Source organism: Barbus barbus, assembly GCF_936440315.1.
Source record: "Barbus barbus genome assembly, chromosome: 1".
NCBI lineage: Eukaryota > Metazoa > Chordata > Actinopteri > Cypriniformes > Cyprinidae > Barbus > Barbus barbus.
Genome location: NC_136729.1, coordinates 6,076,352 through 6,094,499, shown reverse-complemented (window position 1 = coordinate 6,094,499; position 18,148 = coordinate 6,076,352). Strand labels below are relative to the sequence as shown.

At 36.7% G+C, this 18,148-nt stretch overlaps 1 protein-coding gene across 2 annotated transcripts in view; it reads right to left on the bottom strand.

The window, feature by feature from the left end:
• LOC306856998 (proprotein convertase subtilisin/kexin type 6-like) overlaps nt 1–18,148 on the bottom strand; it is a 103,490-nt gene that overhangs the window by 73,508 nt on the left and 11,834 nt on the right. For both annotated transcript variants that reach the window (XR_013783062.1, XM_079396605.1), the window contains exons 3-6: nt 11,343–11,453; nt 7,616–7,759; nt 6,220–6,296; nt 2,379–2,467 (exon numbers count right to left, since the gene is read on the bottom strand). Coding sequence is in view for 1 of the 2 variants with exons in the window: in XM_079396605.1 (XP_079252731.1) it covers nt 2,379–2,467; nt 6,220–6,296; nt 7,616–7,759; nt 11,343–11,453 (421 nt within the window). In the remaining variant the exon portion in view is untranslated. The remainder of the gene's footprint in view (nt 1–2,378; nt 2,468–6,219; nt 6,297–7,615; nt 7,760–11,342; nt 11,454–18,148) is intronic.

The following is an 18,148-nucleotide window of genomic DNA, read 5'->3' as shown; positions in this document are numbered from 1 at the left end:
ATAAACTCCAGCTACCATCACAGTATAAGATACATCCCACGTTTCATGTCTCACTCCTCAAACCCTTCTCTCCTTCTGTCTCCCCAGAGCCTGGTCCGGTCGAGGAACCCCCTCTCCCACTCATCATCGACGAAGGAGCCATCTACAGGGTTCGAGAGATCCTGCATTCCCGGCGCCGTGGTGGTAAACTAGAATACCTGGTCGACTGGGAGGGTTACGGTCCTGAGGAACGATCATGGGTACCAAGAGAGGATGTACTTGATCCGACACTCCTAGAAGACTTCCATGCCTCTCATCCAGAACTTCCTGCTCCGCGAGGTCGGGGCAGACCACCATGGGGTCGGCCCTCAGGAGCGGGCCGTGGAGAGGGGGGTACTGTAACAGCACGGCCAGGCTCTCCCCCCACTCAACTTCCACGATCAGCCTCACCTGCGTTCTGAACCACTCACACCTGCACCTCACTGTCATCATCAGGAGCACTATAAAGACACTCACCAGATTCACCCCAGCGTCCGATCTCGTTGTTTCAATGTGGACTCCTTTCCTACGTCTCCAGAAGCCGATGAGTATACCTACCTTCAACTTACCTGTTTGTCTAACCTGTTGTTCTCCGTCCCGTCTGTCTCCCCTGTCTGCAGTCTCGCCACTGTTGGGGACTCATCTCGTCTGGCTCCGGCTATCCTCTCAAGTCTCGTCCTGTCATACCTGTGAAGCAAAGGACAATATCAGTTCAGTCGTCAGATCCCCTGTCATCCAACCTCAAGTTCACCTACTCACCTCTCAGCACGATCTGCAGCACATTCACTGTAAATAAAGGCACATTGTTATCACTTACCTCCGTGTCCGCCTGCTTCCGTAACAGAGATATAATTTATATGAATATAAATACAGTATATACATGCAAATACATGTAGATATTTTCAAAATATATGCTGTACGCACACATCATGTAAACAAAAACTTTTATTTTGGATGCGATTTATCGTTTGACAGCACTAAAAATAATATAATCGTAATAAAGGTGACATGACTTGAAGATTACTATTGACAAGAAATTACTATTTCATTCTACCATTTCTTTCTACTTCAAAATTTTATGTTTAATTCAATGTTTTATGACACTTCTTTTTAATTATTTGTGAAATTTACTCACAAATCTTTAGTGAAAATTGTTTCAAAGTAAATACTACACCATATTTTTGTGTAGTAAATAAACACCTCTGTTCTCTCATTCGGTATAGTGCTGTTTTGACCTGGGAAAAAGATTTAAAAATGAATTAAAACATACTAATGCAAGCAACATTAAGAGATGAGGTGTTTCACTTTTTTGTTACATTAGCTTAATATTGTGTGGAATGTATACATAAAATTGTGCATTGAGCGATTTTAAATTAAGTTGTAGTTACTTAATCAAATTGCCTTGTTAACTTGGAAACTGGTCAGTGGATTTTTTGTTTCCATATGCTTTGTGTAGAACTGGATAAGGAGAGTAAATGTTGAAATTAGCACCCAAATTAGTGCTTAAAATTATTAGTTTGTTAGAAAAATTTATAATATTTTATCACCGGCTTAACAAACACTCTTAATATCTCATCTGTTGTGGATTTTAATATTGTTGAAGTGGCTCCACAAACAGTGTGGTTTATGAAATTATTCAAGTCTGAAGAACTCTGGTGTAAAAGTCACATTTTACAACTTTCCTTCAAACTGCTGCCACAGGCTCCAGTGCCAACTGGTAAAATGAATGAAAGCAAATGAATGGAACTCTCACTTGGCTCCTAATAAAGAGCCTTGCATATGCTGCCCTATCCTGGACTCACAGTTGCATCGCTAAACTTTATGCATTTGGCATATGGTGCAACTGGAACAAGACGGACAGAAACCCCCGCCAAGTCTGAACAAAGGATGCATTTGTCAGTCCTGCAGTACAATAAACAAATATTTGTGTCTTTCAGCACAGCTGTGGGCCTGAACAAAACGGCCCCAGATGGCTGATGGCATATCATGAAATCTGCTTTTTGATTAAAACTGATCGGCCTTTTCATAGGATTAATTGCTTACGAGCGCATGAATGTCGGACGGTTCGCTGTCCACTAAATTAATAAACTCTCCGAGCAGAGGTGGACAGGAGCGCGGGCATCTCGCCGCTTTAATCCTGTGCACACATGCGGAATAATCCTGTTTTATCTGCTCCGATTGCATCTGAAGCCTGTTGCTCGATCAGGGTTTAGCCACTTGCGGCAATTGGTCTGTTTTTCTGGTCAGTGTGTGTGTTGAGAGCGGGCTGCGGAGGGTCTGCAACTGAAATAGCATTTGACATTTCTGAGAAAATAAGGCAAGCGGGAAAGTAAGCAGACTGTAAACAGACTCACGCATACCTCCTATGCGGGCGTTGTAGGCTATACCCACAATGCAGTGCGAGTTGTTGGCTACAGCAGCGACTTCACCTGCGCACCGTGTCCCGTGTCTGGAAAGAAAATAAATACAATCATAAATCACACAAAGCATTAAAATGTTAGTGTGTGTTTGAGCTTGAATTTGATCAGAATTTTGAAAAATGTGAGTCTTTTTTCTCTATTATCTCCTTATTTTATTCTGTCCTCTTCACACTGCTAAAGGCCCAAAAAAAAATCCACTAAGACACTGCCTCTGATTCAAGCCATAGGGATTTGCCTCATTGTCTGTGGCCTACATTCAAAAGCTTGGCGTCGGTAAGATTTTTAAATGATTTAGAAAATTTCTTATGCTCGGGCTACATTTATTTGATTAAAATGAATGTTGCATTAATAATAATAAAATATTATTACAATTTACAGTCAGGGTTTTATAGTGAAGTAAATACAACAATAAAATATCTTTTAAAACCATTTAAAAAAAACATTTACACAAATATTTAATTTCAGCAAGTTGCCAAGGCAACAAAAAATTTAACTGAAATAAAAACTATAGAAATATTTTTTAAAAAATATGGAAATTATTTAAAAAAAACTAACTCGAAATGTTAGATATTCTAAATAAAGTATCCCAATGATACTAAAATAACATTTATAATAATTAAATATATTGTTACATATCATTATTGTGAAGTCAAATTTCTCACATCATGAAATAACAAATTTGGTCATATCACCTAGTATATTATATTTTATATATATAATTTTTTTATAAGAAGTTTCTTATGCTCATTCAGGCTGCATTTTAAAATACAATAAATATTTACTATGCAATAAATACAGTGCATTATATAAAAAAATACAGTAATAAATGTAAACATATTACAATTTAAAATAATAGTTTTATATTTTAATATATTTTTAAATGTAATTTATTCCTGTGATGAAAGCTGAATTTTCAGCACCATTACTCCAGTCTTCAGTGTCACATGATCGTGCAAGAAAGTAAATAGGGGTAACTTTTGATTTCATTTTGGTAACCAAAAGCAAAAAACTTTTGGACTCTGAAGACACATTTTATAACAGATATTGAGTCAGTCATACTTCCACCACTGTCAGAGTGGATACAGGAGCACAAGATCGCTGCCGGCTTCATTAGAAATACATTAATTGCATTTTTATCTTGTGCATTGTTCACTCGCTCTCGTTCGCTCGGTGCACTTAAGTCTCTTTCAATATATATATTTTTTTCTGTCCTCACTCAATTAAGTTTCTGCTCCGGGAGGTACGTTCTGCACTTCAGAAATGAATTGAACGTCGCATTGTTTTCTGGATTCAAATGTCCTGATGAGTATTAACAAAACAGCGCTTTGAAGTTTTGTCTGAGCTCTTGGCAGAGTTCATTGGTAAACATGCAGCATGAGTGGAGAACAAGCATTAAATCAGCTGCTTATCAAAAGACAGAGACGTTTTCAATTAAATCCACACCAGCCTCAATCCCACAGGATTGAATTGGTTTCAGCGCTTCGCCACAAAAGAAAGCCTCTTCATTCTGCTGACACGCCACACTAGTCCATCGTTGCGCCTTTATTTGCATGGCTCCAAATATCACAGCTCTTGAAGATGCTAGATTTGAAAAACATTGCTCTATTAATCATAGCATTACAATACTGTGTACCCCCCCAAAAAATTGTACTAATTGCATTACTTAGCTACTTTTCATGGAAAGTAATGCGTTACATTACTTTTGCATTACTTTTTCCTCATCTGGCCAGGGCTTGCTTGTTTATTTTTAATATAAAAAGATCTATTTTTGGCAAATGCAAAAGTGCTTTTACACAAAAAAACTAAAATGACTCAGCTCAAAAAGTTTGCAGAAGAATAGGATGCAGGGAATGAAAATTCAACACTCTTACTTCAGCAATAAAACATACTGGTTGAAAAATGTAATCTGATTATGTAACTCGCGTTACTTGTAATTAATTTATTACCCCCAACACTGCTAACAACTACCCAGAACACCCCAGCAACTGCCTAGCAAGAGGTGGGCCATATGACCAAAATCTTATATCATGATATGAGTAATCTTATTTCACTGTGACGATATATCACGGTATAGTCATTTTTGTATAAAGTAATGAAATGTATAAAAACACTGCATATTATTCACTAGTAACAAAAGTGATTTAGTCAAGAGCAGTGAGAGATTTTCTCTCTTTTGTTGTTTGATTACAGACAGCAGGAATATTAGACTCCTGTCACTTTAAGAGCTGCCTAGATCCAATATACTTTTACTCGTGTTTTCTTTCTCAGCTGTTTGCTTTCATTTAAGACCTAAATTACTGTGCTTGCTTATGAGGATGCTTGTAAAGACAAGCATTTTGACAGATATAAGTGTGTGTATTTAACCGTTCAAGGCCTATAAAGTGGCAAAAATAAGTTCAATCCTCCCACACTTTATGAGCAGCATCTTCGCATGCGCGCGCCTCTCAGTGAGAGCATACAGCGAAATGAGTTCTCTTTTGCTGCTGATTGCATTTCAACGGCTTAAAAATTACTTGTTTTACACCCCAATAGGGCTGCACGATATATAGTTTCAGCATCGATATCGCGATGTGCACATCTGCGATAGTCACATCGCAGGATGTGCGATTTTTAGTATACTGATCTCGTTATTTATACTGATCGTTTTCGCGACAGCTGTAGCGTCACTCCGCCCCGCGCTGTCTACACTGGACGCGACAAATCGACCGTTGCAAATCCTTTGAACTTTGTGTCATTAGGTCATAAAAAGAATGAGGGATTTACTCGCAGGGATTTGCGCTGTCATGCCGCATCCAGTGTAGACAGAATCACTGATTATTTCTATCTAATTTTGTCTACAATTTCTGTTGTATTTTGTCGCGCTGCTTGCGTCCGGTGTAGACACAGTGAGAGCCACGCAGATACACGTTAACACTCAATTCCGTTCACTTCCTGAAATGATACATACGCGCGAAACTGTCAAAATGCATGTTTCTGCAAGCATCTTTGTAAACACAGTTGCTTATTCAACCAGTATACCGGAATACTGTTAGAATTACCGTTAGAATACTGTTAGAAAAATATAAAGCGCTGTTTATCTATTTTATATCTTTGTTCTATTATATTTATCTATGTTTGTAATTTGTTTATTTTTCTATGCTGATTTACTCACCTACAAAATCACCCCAATCATTGATTTATTTATTTTTTTTTTCCAAATAACGTTAGAGCTTTTTAAGTCATCTGGTGTTGTTGTTTTGTTTTTTTTGTTTTTTTGTTTTTTTCATATCGCAATATATATCGCAGAAATACAAAATATCGCAATGTGTGTTTTTTCAAATATCGTGCAGCCCTACACCCCAATGCTTAAAAATGTGTGCAAACGATAAGTTTTCGTGACCACATAGTATAGCAACGTCACCTGAGTGTGCAACTGCTATATAGACGATAGTCAAATATCTCTACCGGTTGACAAATTTATTTAAAAGTTATTTAACCTACACAAAGCTAATGACCTTCAATATTCAAGCTTTTTCAGCTTGCAGATGAGACATTTCCAGTCTGCTGCTGGCACAGAAATTAAATGCATCTTCACCTTTACAGACCAAAAATAACACTGTTATGTTCAGAGCTCACTTTCTTCCACACAAGATCATTATGAAGTCTCACCAGGTTTATTAGACAATCTCACTGCTTACAGGATGTGATGCTTTCACTTACCCACTGCATAATCACTCAAAGCGAGACATGCACCTGTTTGCATGTTTAACACAAGTGTAGTTTTGAGGGCATCAGCACTCACTTGTTCTCGTTGCTGGTGTCGTATCGTGGGGTCGGGTCGTAGTCGTTTCCATTCACATCGTAGCTCGCCAGCTGGTCCTAAATGACGCCCATAACACATCGAATAAATCATCTAAGAAATTTAGAATGAAATTAACATTTTGTTTTCTACTCTAGAGCTCTACAGTGCTAAAATTTGTAATAAAAAATAATTTTATAAATCATACTGTGTTGAGCAGTGCTAATATTATTAACTAAAACAAAATATTAAAAAAGATTTACATGAACTCAAAAAATTAAAAGCTTTTAACTGAAACCGTTCAGTCTAGTAAATATTAGACTGAACAAAAATTGGTGTAAAAATGGCTAGTAAATTTCACCATTACAAAAAATGGCAAGTAAAATTGAATTAAATGTGAAAATTAAGTAAAAATATTGAATAATTTGTTTAAAATTGTTGTAAAAATTGCTAGTAAATTTCAGCAATAATTATAAAAAATGGCAAGTAATATTGAATCAAATGTGAAAATTATGTAAAATTATTGAATAAATGGTTTAAAATGTTTGTAAAATTTGATAGTAAATTTTATAATTACAAAAAAACAGCAAGTAACGCATTGAATTAAATTAACTGAATTGAAATTTTGAAGTAGAAATCTTCTTGTAAAACCTACTCCAATAATCTGTCTTATTTACAACTTCAAAAATCTTCTTTTACAATGTAGTTTGGAGACAATGTAATTTTTGTTTAGTTTAAGTTAAGGCTGAAACAGAAAATAACAAAACTGAAAAAAAAAAAAAAAAAAACTATAGACATTAAATTCAATGTAAAATAAAGCATAAAAATATTAATAAATAAAACTATTCTACTATATTTATGATATTAAAATAACACTTACGTCAAGACACCCCAATGTAAAACTAAAAATTAATAATAAATAAAAATGTACTAATAATCAATTAATAATAAATAAATGAACTTAATCACAATCTTCCACAGCTGATAGATTTCATCAAGAATTGCAAAAAATATTCTTACAAGTTTTCTGAACTGTTATGTTTAAATATCCAAATGAGGCATTATCTGTTTAAATATGTATTTGCATACACCTCCAGAACAGAAATCTGAACATTAGATTAAGCCAGATTTTAAATTCTTATGTTTTGTTCAAATTTTTAGAAAACAGACTTTAAAAGATATTTATATTACTGGAATCTACAGACAAAAAATAAAAAAAAATTTGATGAAGTATAATAAAATAAACTTAAGTGTATTTTGGGTGTTAGTCTGAAAGAAAAGTTATGAAAAGCCCAAAATCTCAACAATTGACCAGTTAAAGAGAAAACAATATTCCTGCCTGTAGTGTCTTGCCTTAATAAAATGCATTTACAGCAATAATCGATCAAAATAATCTCACATAATTCTGAGCCAGATCCGGATGGTTCCTTTCAATACCGTCGTCCAAGATGGTGACGACCACATTTCGACCGGTGTAGCCTCTCTGCCAGGCTGCAAGGATATTCATTTCTGAACGGCAGCGGCTGTTTTTATCACTACAGTGCTGGAAAACAGTGAAAAGTCATCAACATCAACATGAACATCCCTTCAGTTGCAATCAGTTTCAGACACACGCATTGGATGACAATTGATCCAACAAGCTGTAATCTGTAAATTAAACGGGAAGATTCATGTTTATTCAGCAGCAGAGGTCTGCGTGTCCTTGAGGGTCTCATTTATGATTCTTTTCAACGCCGTCTTTGATGACACAATCAACAAAGACGTCCCAGTGTGAAGTCAACTTCAGAGGGTGGATTGAAAACAGTCTCAGATTCCTTTGTGCCGGAATATTAATCATAGGAGTGCAAATAAACACAGAATATGCTTTAATAATGTCTGAAAACTTCAGCTCTAATGGATTAACCATTAATCGTCTAGTGTTTTATACTGATATATGGAGAACAAAAGGATTTGCATAAAATTTACATAGTCTTCGAACAGTTCTTCGAAGACAATATGGAGCAACATTTTTTCAGGAATTTTTTTCAAGATGACTCTTCAATCAGTAATCAATGTGAAGCTTGATGAAATAGGAGCAGAAGTACAGCGCAAACATAAACAATCATTACAGAGTGAAGAAGGCCAATTCATGAAGCTACTTTTGCCTGTAATAGTGCATGTGTGTTTGTCCTATTTAGGGCTTGACTTGAAAAGCTCAGATTCAAAGAGAAAATATTTATATTCAGTAAAAAGACTGTTCGGCCTCTGCTTTCTTATTGTCACAAGTGTCCCGAGCGCCTATCAGCGTCGCCCTGGCAACGGAGGGGAAACACCTGCGCGCAATCACCACGGGCTGGTCGGGCACAGCTGAAGCCAATCTGGAGAGGGCTACAAAAGCCGCGTCGCCGCACTCGAGGGGGAGATATGTCTCCAGGAGGAAGCAAACTAATGCTGTTCTTTGCTGTTCCACAGATAGCAGTGCGTGACCGACCAGCCCGTCGCTTCAGGCACGAAGCACGTCGCACGAAGCTCACAAGATGGAAGAGAGAGGCGGATCACCCAGCACAGCACCTGAACACAAGACACGTTGGCACTTCCACCTTTTAACTTTCACTTTGTTCAATAAATTACACCCTCCGGGGTCTGTGTGGCACTTGACCCTGTCGTGTGATTCTTCAGCCCGCCACATTATTTTATGAATCATTTAACCATCAACCAACCATCATGAATCATCATAGAGCAGATGCAATCTGCAATATGACATAAACCAATCACTGAATCTGAGATTGAGTCGATTCACTGAATCGACTGATTTCCATCTCAATTTTTTTGTTACCTCTTTGCTCTCAAACCAGACTCAAATTGTTAGCCTATACTGAAAGTGTTTTCACCATTGTGATCCTCTTTTATCACAGTACAGTTACACAATCTTTCATAGACATTCACGTTTAAACTCAATTAATATAAACAATGCATTTGTAGATAGATTTGTAAATTAAGTTGCTCAAGCAAGTGGAAACATTTAGACACAGCATACAGCCTACTTTTCACAAATATTTTCAATTAAAACTTACCACTGACAGAAACTGTCTGCTCTCATGCCATTTAAATATTTATTACAAAAAGTCCCGCGCGTCTTAAAGAACTTTGTTTTTCTACCTCCATATAAGTGCATATGTTGCCTTGTTTGTCTAAAAGTGCACTTTTATTTGTTTTAAACCAAGCCAAAAAGCCTGTGAAACACAGTAGACTTTAATTATATCTATTTATTGCAAAATTACTACATTTCCATGTCAATCCATGTTCATTTTTACAGTGAACAAAGCGCTGTCACTATAATTCAGCGTGTGCAGCACAGCAAAAATAGACGCACCGCTCCTGGAACGCACTGCCGGACCACAACCGCGTGCAGTGTGAACACTTTAATCCGTTAACATGGGTGTGGAAAAAAATATGCACCGCAAACGCACTGCAAACGGAGTATGTGTGAAACAGGCGTAACTTGACATTATTCTAATGTAAACTCATCTACTCACTAGTCCATATTTACAGACTAGCTGTGTTCGTTTTCGCACTCTTGCAAGCTATAAATCAAAATTTTTATAGTATTTTTATATTTATAGTATTTACCAATTGTAGTGTTTTTCAAACTGTAGAACAAAAACATATATGTTTAATATATATCACACAGTGAGATGGATTTTAAAGCTTTAGAGTTCCAGGAGGTTCATTTATCAAAAAACACTGATTCTTCAAACTTTTCTGGAAACTGTAGAAGTCAAATAAACTGTTTTATACCACAAAGAAAACCTATCCAAAAGAGATGCATGTACACACAAGCTGAATTTGCTTCAAAATAATGCAATCACATTCGTACACAAATTGTTTTGAGTTTATATCTCATAATTCTTAATTTATATCTCATAATTCTGACATTTTGTCTCAGAATTCTGTTTGTATCTCACAATTCTGAGTTTATATCTCATAATTCTAAGTTTATAGCTCATAATTCTGAATTTATATCTCACAATTCTGAGTTTATATACACATCTCAATTCTGAATTTATATCTCATTGTTAAGCACTTCAGTCAACCATGGTTGTTTTTAAATGCGTTATATAAATAAAATGGAACTGAACTGATAATTCTAAGTTTATATCTCATAATTCTGAGTTTATCTCTCGCAATTCTTACTTTTTGTCTCAGAATTCTGTTTATATCCTGCAATTCTGATTTTATATCTTGTGATTATGAGTTTATATCTTGCAATTCTGTTTTTTGTTTCCTCCAAAGAATAAAAAAAATTAAAAAGGTAGTTGTGACTTTATCTCACTATTATATTTTTTCACAATTGCAAGTTTATATCTCACAATTCTTACTTTTTCAGTCTGATAAAAATTAATTGATAACATAAAAAGAGAAAAAGTTGCAATTACATTTTTATCCCATGGTGGAAATAAGCTTGCAAACAGGGGGAAACAGGAAACGAGTTCTATAAATAAAGATTGAAAGCGTTATCAGAAGCTGTTGTCTGGTGATGTAAAAGTCATGCAATCGTGGAGAACTTTGTTTATAACCTAACTTTAGCTTTTTCTTCTGACAGTTGTGTTTAGGCTTCAAAATTAATTCATTTATGAAGATGTTCTTGACGAATAAAATTTAAAGAATCAAACTGTGTTTGGTCACAGAGTCTATATTCTGGAATAACACTGACTTGCTGAAGGAATTCTTGAGCAACTATGTAAAATGATGCTTATAACTGTAATTTGGCCTGATGGGTGCCAGCGTTAGCATTATTGTTTGTTAATTTCCTCCAAACATCACGGAGCCTACAACATAAATTAATTTATGATTCAATAGCATCAAGCTTGTTAGGGAAACAAACTGGTGCACATACACTGCTTTCACACAGTTCGGTTTTTATGAGGCAAGGGCAGCGGAAACAGCCCTGCTATAAAACAAATAAAACAACAGGAGCTTCACAAACGAGCTGGTTTAATGAAGCGCAAATCACTGGCCCTTTTCTCTAGAAGTCACTGGAAACGGCAACGATTAATTTGCTAAATAACTTCATTAGATAAAAGGGTAAAAATTAAAGACCGCGCATATATGAAATACAGGACTGAATGTGTAAAATATCTACTAACAATGTACCACATGTTGGACCATTTGGGATCATTGAAGAGGATGTGGCTCAGGTCGCTCCTGGCGTGACGTTTGACTCGCGTCTTCACCACCTGCTGCTGCGCCCAGTCAACCTGCAGAAAGAGCCCAGGTTACACTAACTCACAAAGACTAAACAGTTTCGGCTCACCTTCATACACATAAACACGGCTGTGAAACGCGCGGCCTGTATTTAGTCATGCTCTAGCTTTTCCATTACATGGGGCTTATGAAGTCATTGGATTCTGAGGAGAAACAAATGGGAAAACAGTACTCCGAGACATGCTTCCCCAAATCCAGCCTGAAGAAAAAAATAGTCATATTGAGAGATTTTAATAATAATTCCATTTTATGAAACAAGACAAATTATATGTCTGTTCAATTAGAAAATTAGTAGCACACCTCAAGAGGTCATGATTCGGGGAATCATTAATGTCACATATACACTAAAGTTTTGAAAAAGGAGTTTCTTATGCTTATTTATTTTATTAAAAATCCTGTAAAAACAGTACAATTATGAAATATTATTACAATTTGAAATAACTGTTTATTATGTGAATATATGTTAAACTGTAATTTATTTCTGTGATCAAAGCTGAATTTTCTGCATCATTACTCCAAATCCTTCAGTCTCCAGTCCTGTTTTATAGCAGGGCTGTTTCAATCTTGAGTCACATGATTCTTCAGAAATCATTTTGATATGCTGATTTGCAGCTCAAGAAACATTTATGATTACTACCAGTGTTGAAACAGTTGTGTTGCTTCATATTTCTGTGGAAACCATGATTTTTTTTTCAAAAACAACAGTATTTGTATCAAATATATTTTCCTAAAAGTCTTTACTGCCACTTTTGATAAATTTTTCAATAAATTGCATGAATAAAAAAGCATTATTTCCTTAAAAAAATAAATAAATCTTACTAACCCCAAACTTTTTTAAAAGTAATGTAGGATATCAGAGACTGAATCAGACAAATTTAAGATGCGATCAGAACATTGAAACACGAGGAGCTGGAATCCCACAGGCCCAAGGAAACAGGACGTCATAAATTAGATTCCTAGCTCCAACTAGTCTGAAGCAAGCAAACTAACCAGCAAGCCTCTTTCACAGAATAGCTTACAACCTTGAGACAAAAGAACACTTATTGATATTTCCAATTCAGGAAGGAGACAGTCAAATTTGTTGCAAGTAATCAAGACTGATGGTCACATGTAAACCTGTGATAGAAAATCACGAGCTACAGACAAAGACAAAGACTTGAATTCCTTAGGAGACTTATTAGTGGGAAGTCGTGGCCTAATTAGAGAGTCGGACTCGTAATCCAAAGGTTGCGGGTTTGAGTCTCGGGCCGGCAGGGATTGTAGGTGGGGGGAGTGAATGTACAGCGCTCTCTCCACCCTCAATACCACGACTGAGGTGCCCTTGAGCAAGGCACCGAACCCCCAACTGCTGCCCGGGCGCCGCAGAGAACATGCCTCTTATTATCCATAGACCTACACACTAGAGACAATCTGCTCATATGTACTAAAAATCATCTTAAAAGGACCTACGAGTTATTTCTCTTGATAGAAATAACCTATATTATGTTTGTAACCCACACATTAGATTATCATGTTTTAATCAAATATTATGCATGGTTTTTTTTTTATCACTATTGAATAGCTGAAGGATTCAGATGCGTGTTTGGTATGTATGAGTGTGAAAAATCATGCTTTAAATGTTTCTTCCAATCAATTCTTTGTCAAATGCATCATAGACTTGTTATAGAAATCATGTCCAAAAGTATACTTTGCAAGAGCCTGTAAAATTTGGACCATGTGACTGATAACATGCTGATTTATGATGGAAGGACACCCCTAGCTAAGATAATAGCCTATCTAATTGGTCAAGACACCAGAGGGGATGTGTCCAGAAGCCAAGTTTAAAAACTCAGGACACCATCAAACTCGCTCTTCTTAAAAATGCTTTCTTGGTCACCCTTCTCCTCTTCTTCTCTTTTGCCACCACGTTTTGACGCTGCTCTTTGAGCGTGCTCTGGCCCACGTGCCAGCTGCTACCACAATGACAAAAAAAAACAACCTATAGTCTCTTTACATCCTTTTATTGTTTTACTTTAATTTCTTTTCTTTTCCGTTGTGAGTTGTGTGTACTCAGTTAAGTTTTGCCGCCATGCCTCGTCTCCGAGTTCAACTGGAGTCTGTGACCGCCTCAAAACTTCTACCAGCCACAACTCCATTGGCTTCCCAAGACGTCATTTAACGACTACTGAACTCTCAACCAATCAGACACTTCGGGGAACCCCCGTCTGCAACAACTACGACGACAAAAGGGATTCCCTTAGCAAAGCAAGCAACACCTCCAGGTTCTAACTGAATCAGGTGCACTTAATATAAATTTTAGCTTCATTGAGAAACTCAAAGCGAGGGTTAAATAAGTGATTGATGGTTGTTCAGGTCTATGCAATTGAACATATTGCTGTAAACTTGGGATTTCACATTTCCATTCTCTTAAACTATTCCTTACTTACTCTCTTTCTGCAACGTGTGAATGCTTGTGTTCATGTGTTAGATTAGTTTATGTCTTAGGTTTATATAAATAAAATCTTATTTATATTGAAAAGAGAAGTATCTTGTGTTTTGTGCTCACAAGTTAATGTCTTAATCTGCCGATCTTGTTACTGTGCTATTTAATGGTTTTCACTATATTTTGGATTTTAATATCCAGTACAGAGTTTGTTAGACGGCTCTTTCAGTGAATCGCCGTAAAAGTGAGTCTGTTCAAATTCCTTATAAAGTCATAAATGATTCCCTTTGAGCTAAATTAAACTTTCTTTAAATTACATATTAATATTACGTTACAGTCGTAAAGGAGTTTGCTCTGCCAAGCATGAGCTATTTCCTTTATAATTATTACATTTGCTTAGTGGAATCCTATTTCACCTTATACTTAATATAAAACCAACAATGAATGTGAGTGTCTAAAAAATGTGCATTTCATATCGATTAGCGCAGCACTGAGCACATCCACATATATCTAGATCTCTGTATCCTTCCCTTGAAATGCATCATCTGTTGTAAATAAGGGATGCGCACTAGTCTTCTAATTAGAAAAGTCACCCAGCCATGCCTGTAGATTTATCTGTCCTGCGGCTATGCCCGAATTTGTGGTTCCCCTCAGAAGAGCTTAACTTTAGAATCACTAGTGCACTACACTTTTCTTGCTTTCATTAAAAAGGTCCAGAGGGAAATGTAATGAAAATCACATACTGCAATAATTAAATTTTTCTCTGTTACAGTCCCAGTGCTATAAATGCATGGATGGGTCAGAAATCAAGTACACATTCTTATTCAAAATCGGTTCCATGCAATAAATAAATAAATAAACAGAACCAAATAATTTTCATGACATTTGGTTGCATCAATGAATCTTGAATGAATCTCCAGCGAGTTGGAGGCTGAACTGAATGTGATTGGGTGCCACAAATAAAAAAATACCTAAACAACCTGCATGGCCAACTGCAACTGACCATTGTTGAATCAGGCAACTGATGAACAAATGACTCCTATGAGCTGTTCTTTTGAATGAATTAGCCAAAAACACTAAAAAATATGGCGGCATCCGAAAATTTAGGCAGCTGACTTGCTGCCTTATGAGGCAATGACTTTGCAAGCAGCGTTTTTGCACGAAGGCACCTCGCGAAACTGATTTCGGACAGGTTTCTGAGGAAGCGTAATGGTTTAATGATCTACAACAAAATAGAAAGAGATTTGGTGATAACTAAACGAATATTTAATCCCTATAATACTAATTTCTCGCTAGAAATAACATCAAAGGTGCAACAAGCTCATCAGAAATATACATTTACACACAAACTAACCACCAAATGCAACTTTCAGACGCTATCTTTATTTTTGAAGCTCAACCGTCACGGAATGGAACGCACAGGATTGTGGGATATCAAAGGCAGCGAAAGATACATCTAGGCTGCCTTCAAAAATCGATCAGGTGAAGAGTGTATGGAGCTTATAATATGACAAAACCATTTGAATTTGAATAGTGTAAATTTGAATTGACAAGTGTCATTCAACAACACTGAATATTATGTGTGTAAACAAACCTGCGTGATAGCAACCTGGGATTATCAGACATGGATTAAACATTTTTCTCCATCTCCAATTATGCTAGTATTATTAATATGCTACCATATTTTGCAAATACTGTAAGCACCTGACAATTATGACAATGAAGTTTTGACATGATTGTATTTACACCCAAATGTGACAATGAGCGTGTTGTGTTTTCATTTACAAATGAAACTACGACAATGATTAATTCCTCAACGAAACACTATATTTATAATAGTCTATTAATCAGCCGAAATAAAATTAAGTGTTAAATTCAACCTTTAAACTGCACTTCCAGTAAAAAAATTCTTAAGTTATATAGCATAATCAAAGCTTTATTGGCATGTCGGCATTTACAGTAGGCTATATAACCAATAATAGTAATAATAAACAAATGTTATGGAAAAAGACGATCAGTTAATGGACTTGGGATGGATTTTGTTCTACTTTATGTACTTTATTCATGATAAACTTCATTCGAATGCTGTCTACATCACGCGCAATACAGTCCGGTAGCTTAGTTTAATTTAATAATGTTACAATTTGTAATAATATAATAATTTCTTAATTCAAAATTAAATATTAATGAATCCATCTCTAATAATCCCGGGTTGCTATGGTCACGCAGGTTTATGCATTAAACTCATGGCCACGAGAAAAATATGTAGTTCCCTCAACATAGCATCGAGTCCTGCACGGGACCTGTTTGAGACCCGCACCTGCAGTAATCGACAGAACACCCAACCCATTATCCGACCCGAATCACACCCGCATTAAATCTCTTACATGAGGTAGACAAAACTCATTTATTAAAACTTTTATTCCAATTGTGAATGGCAGGAAAGTAGACGGTTTCGCTCGCGGTGCGCAAGTAGAGCTTCGCGGCAGGCGCATCCAGAGATAATATATATATATATATATATATATATATATATATATATATATATTTATTTATTTATTTATTTTTTTGTCGGCTTTAACCAATTAGATTATAGACAAGATTATTAACAACCAATAGAACATTTCACTGCGCTCATGTACCACGTACGTCTGCAAGATGTCTGTTAAAGATCTCTTGATCTGGAAAGCATCTGCTGTCTACAAACGTCTGGCAGACGTCTTTCAGATGTCAGTTCTACATACATTCTAAATCATAAACATCTTAAAGACATCTAATAGACATCTATTTGACATCTAAAAGGAAACGTCCTAGACGTATTGCAGATGAGCAAACACCCTAAAAAATTACGTCTTGCAGATGTAAATGCAGACATCAAATAGACGTCTTAGAGATGTACATGTGCTTTCTGGGTAGGTAGTGTTGAAAACATGATGAAGATCATTTAAAATGTAATAGAATTCCCAATGGATGATCCATCAAAAATGTTTTACAGAGATATACTGTAAATAAAGAAAAAAAATCCAGAGCATGAGTGTACAAGTTGGTTTGCCAGGTACAAATACAATTACGTGTTAAATGTAATAGAATCAGAATCAGAATCAGAATGAGCTTTATTGGCCAAGTATGTTTACACATACAAGGAATTTGTTATAGTGACAGAAGCTCCACAGTGCAACAGAAGGACAGTAACAGGACAGGACACAGGTAATGAAACAAAATAACAGGAAATAGCCAATGACCAATGTACAAAGCAGCAAAAAAAAAATACACAATATATAATATATAATATAGGCGACTATGTATGTACAGGTCAAGTATGTGCAAATTAGAAATGAGAAAATAAAATAAAATAAGTGAGTGTGGTGAATGGATAATGTATTAGTTGTGTGTTCTACGTTTATTTATTGAGTGTTCATGAGATGTATTGACTGAGGGAAGAAACTGTTCCTGTGTCTGGTCGTTCTGGTGCTCAGAGCTCTGTAGCGTCGACCAGATGGTAAAAGTTCAAAGAGGTTGTGTGCTGGATGTGAGGGGTCCAGAGTGATTTTACCAGCCTTTTTGCTCACTCTGGATAAGTACAGTTCTTGGAGAGTGGGGAGGGTTGTACCAATGATTCGCTCAGCAGTCCGGACTACCCTCCGTAGTCTTCTGAGGTCAGATTTGGTAGCTGAGCTGAACCAGACAGTTATTGAGGTGCAGAGGATGGATTCAATGATGGCAGAGTAGAACTGTTTCAGTAAGTCTTGTGGCAGGTTGAACTTCCTCAGCTGGCGAAGAAAGTACAACCTCTGCTGGGCCTTCCTGACAATGGAGTCAATGTGAATATCCCACTTCAGGTCCTGAGAGATGGTGGTGCCCAGGAATCTGAATGACTCCACTGCAGTCACGGTGCTGTTCATGATGGTGAGTGGGGGGAGAGCAGGGGGGTTTCTCCTGAAGTCCACGATCATCTCCACCGTTTTGAGCATGTTAAGCTCCAGGTTGTTGAGACTGCACCAGACAGCCAGCTCCTTAACCTCCTGTCTGTAAGCAGACTCGTCACCGTCCTGGATGAGGCCGATCAGTGTGGTGTCGTCTGCGAACTTCAGGAGCTTGACAGAGGGGTCTTTAGATGTGCAGTCGTTGGTGTAGAGGGAGAAGAGCAGTGGGGAGAGTACGCAGCCCTGAGGAGCTCCAGTGCTGATGGTTCGAGTGCTGGATGTGAATTTGCCAAGATTTACTAACTGCTGTCTGTCTGTCAGGAAGCTGTTGATCCACTGGCAG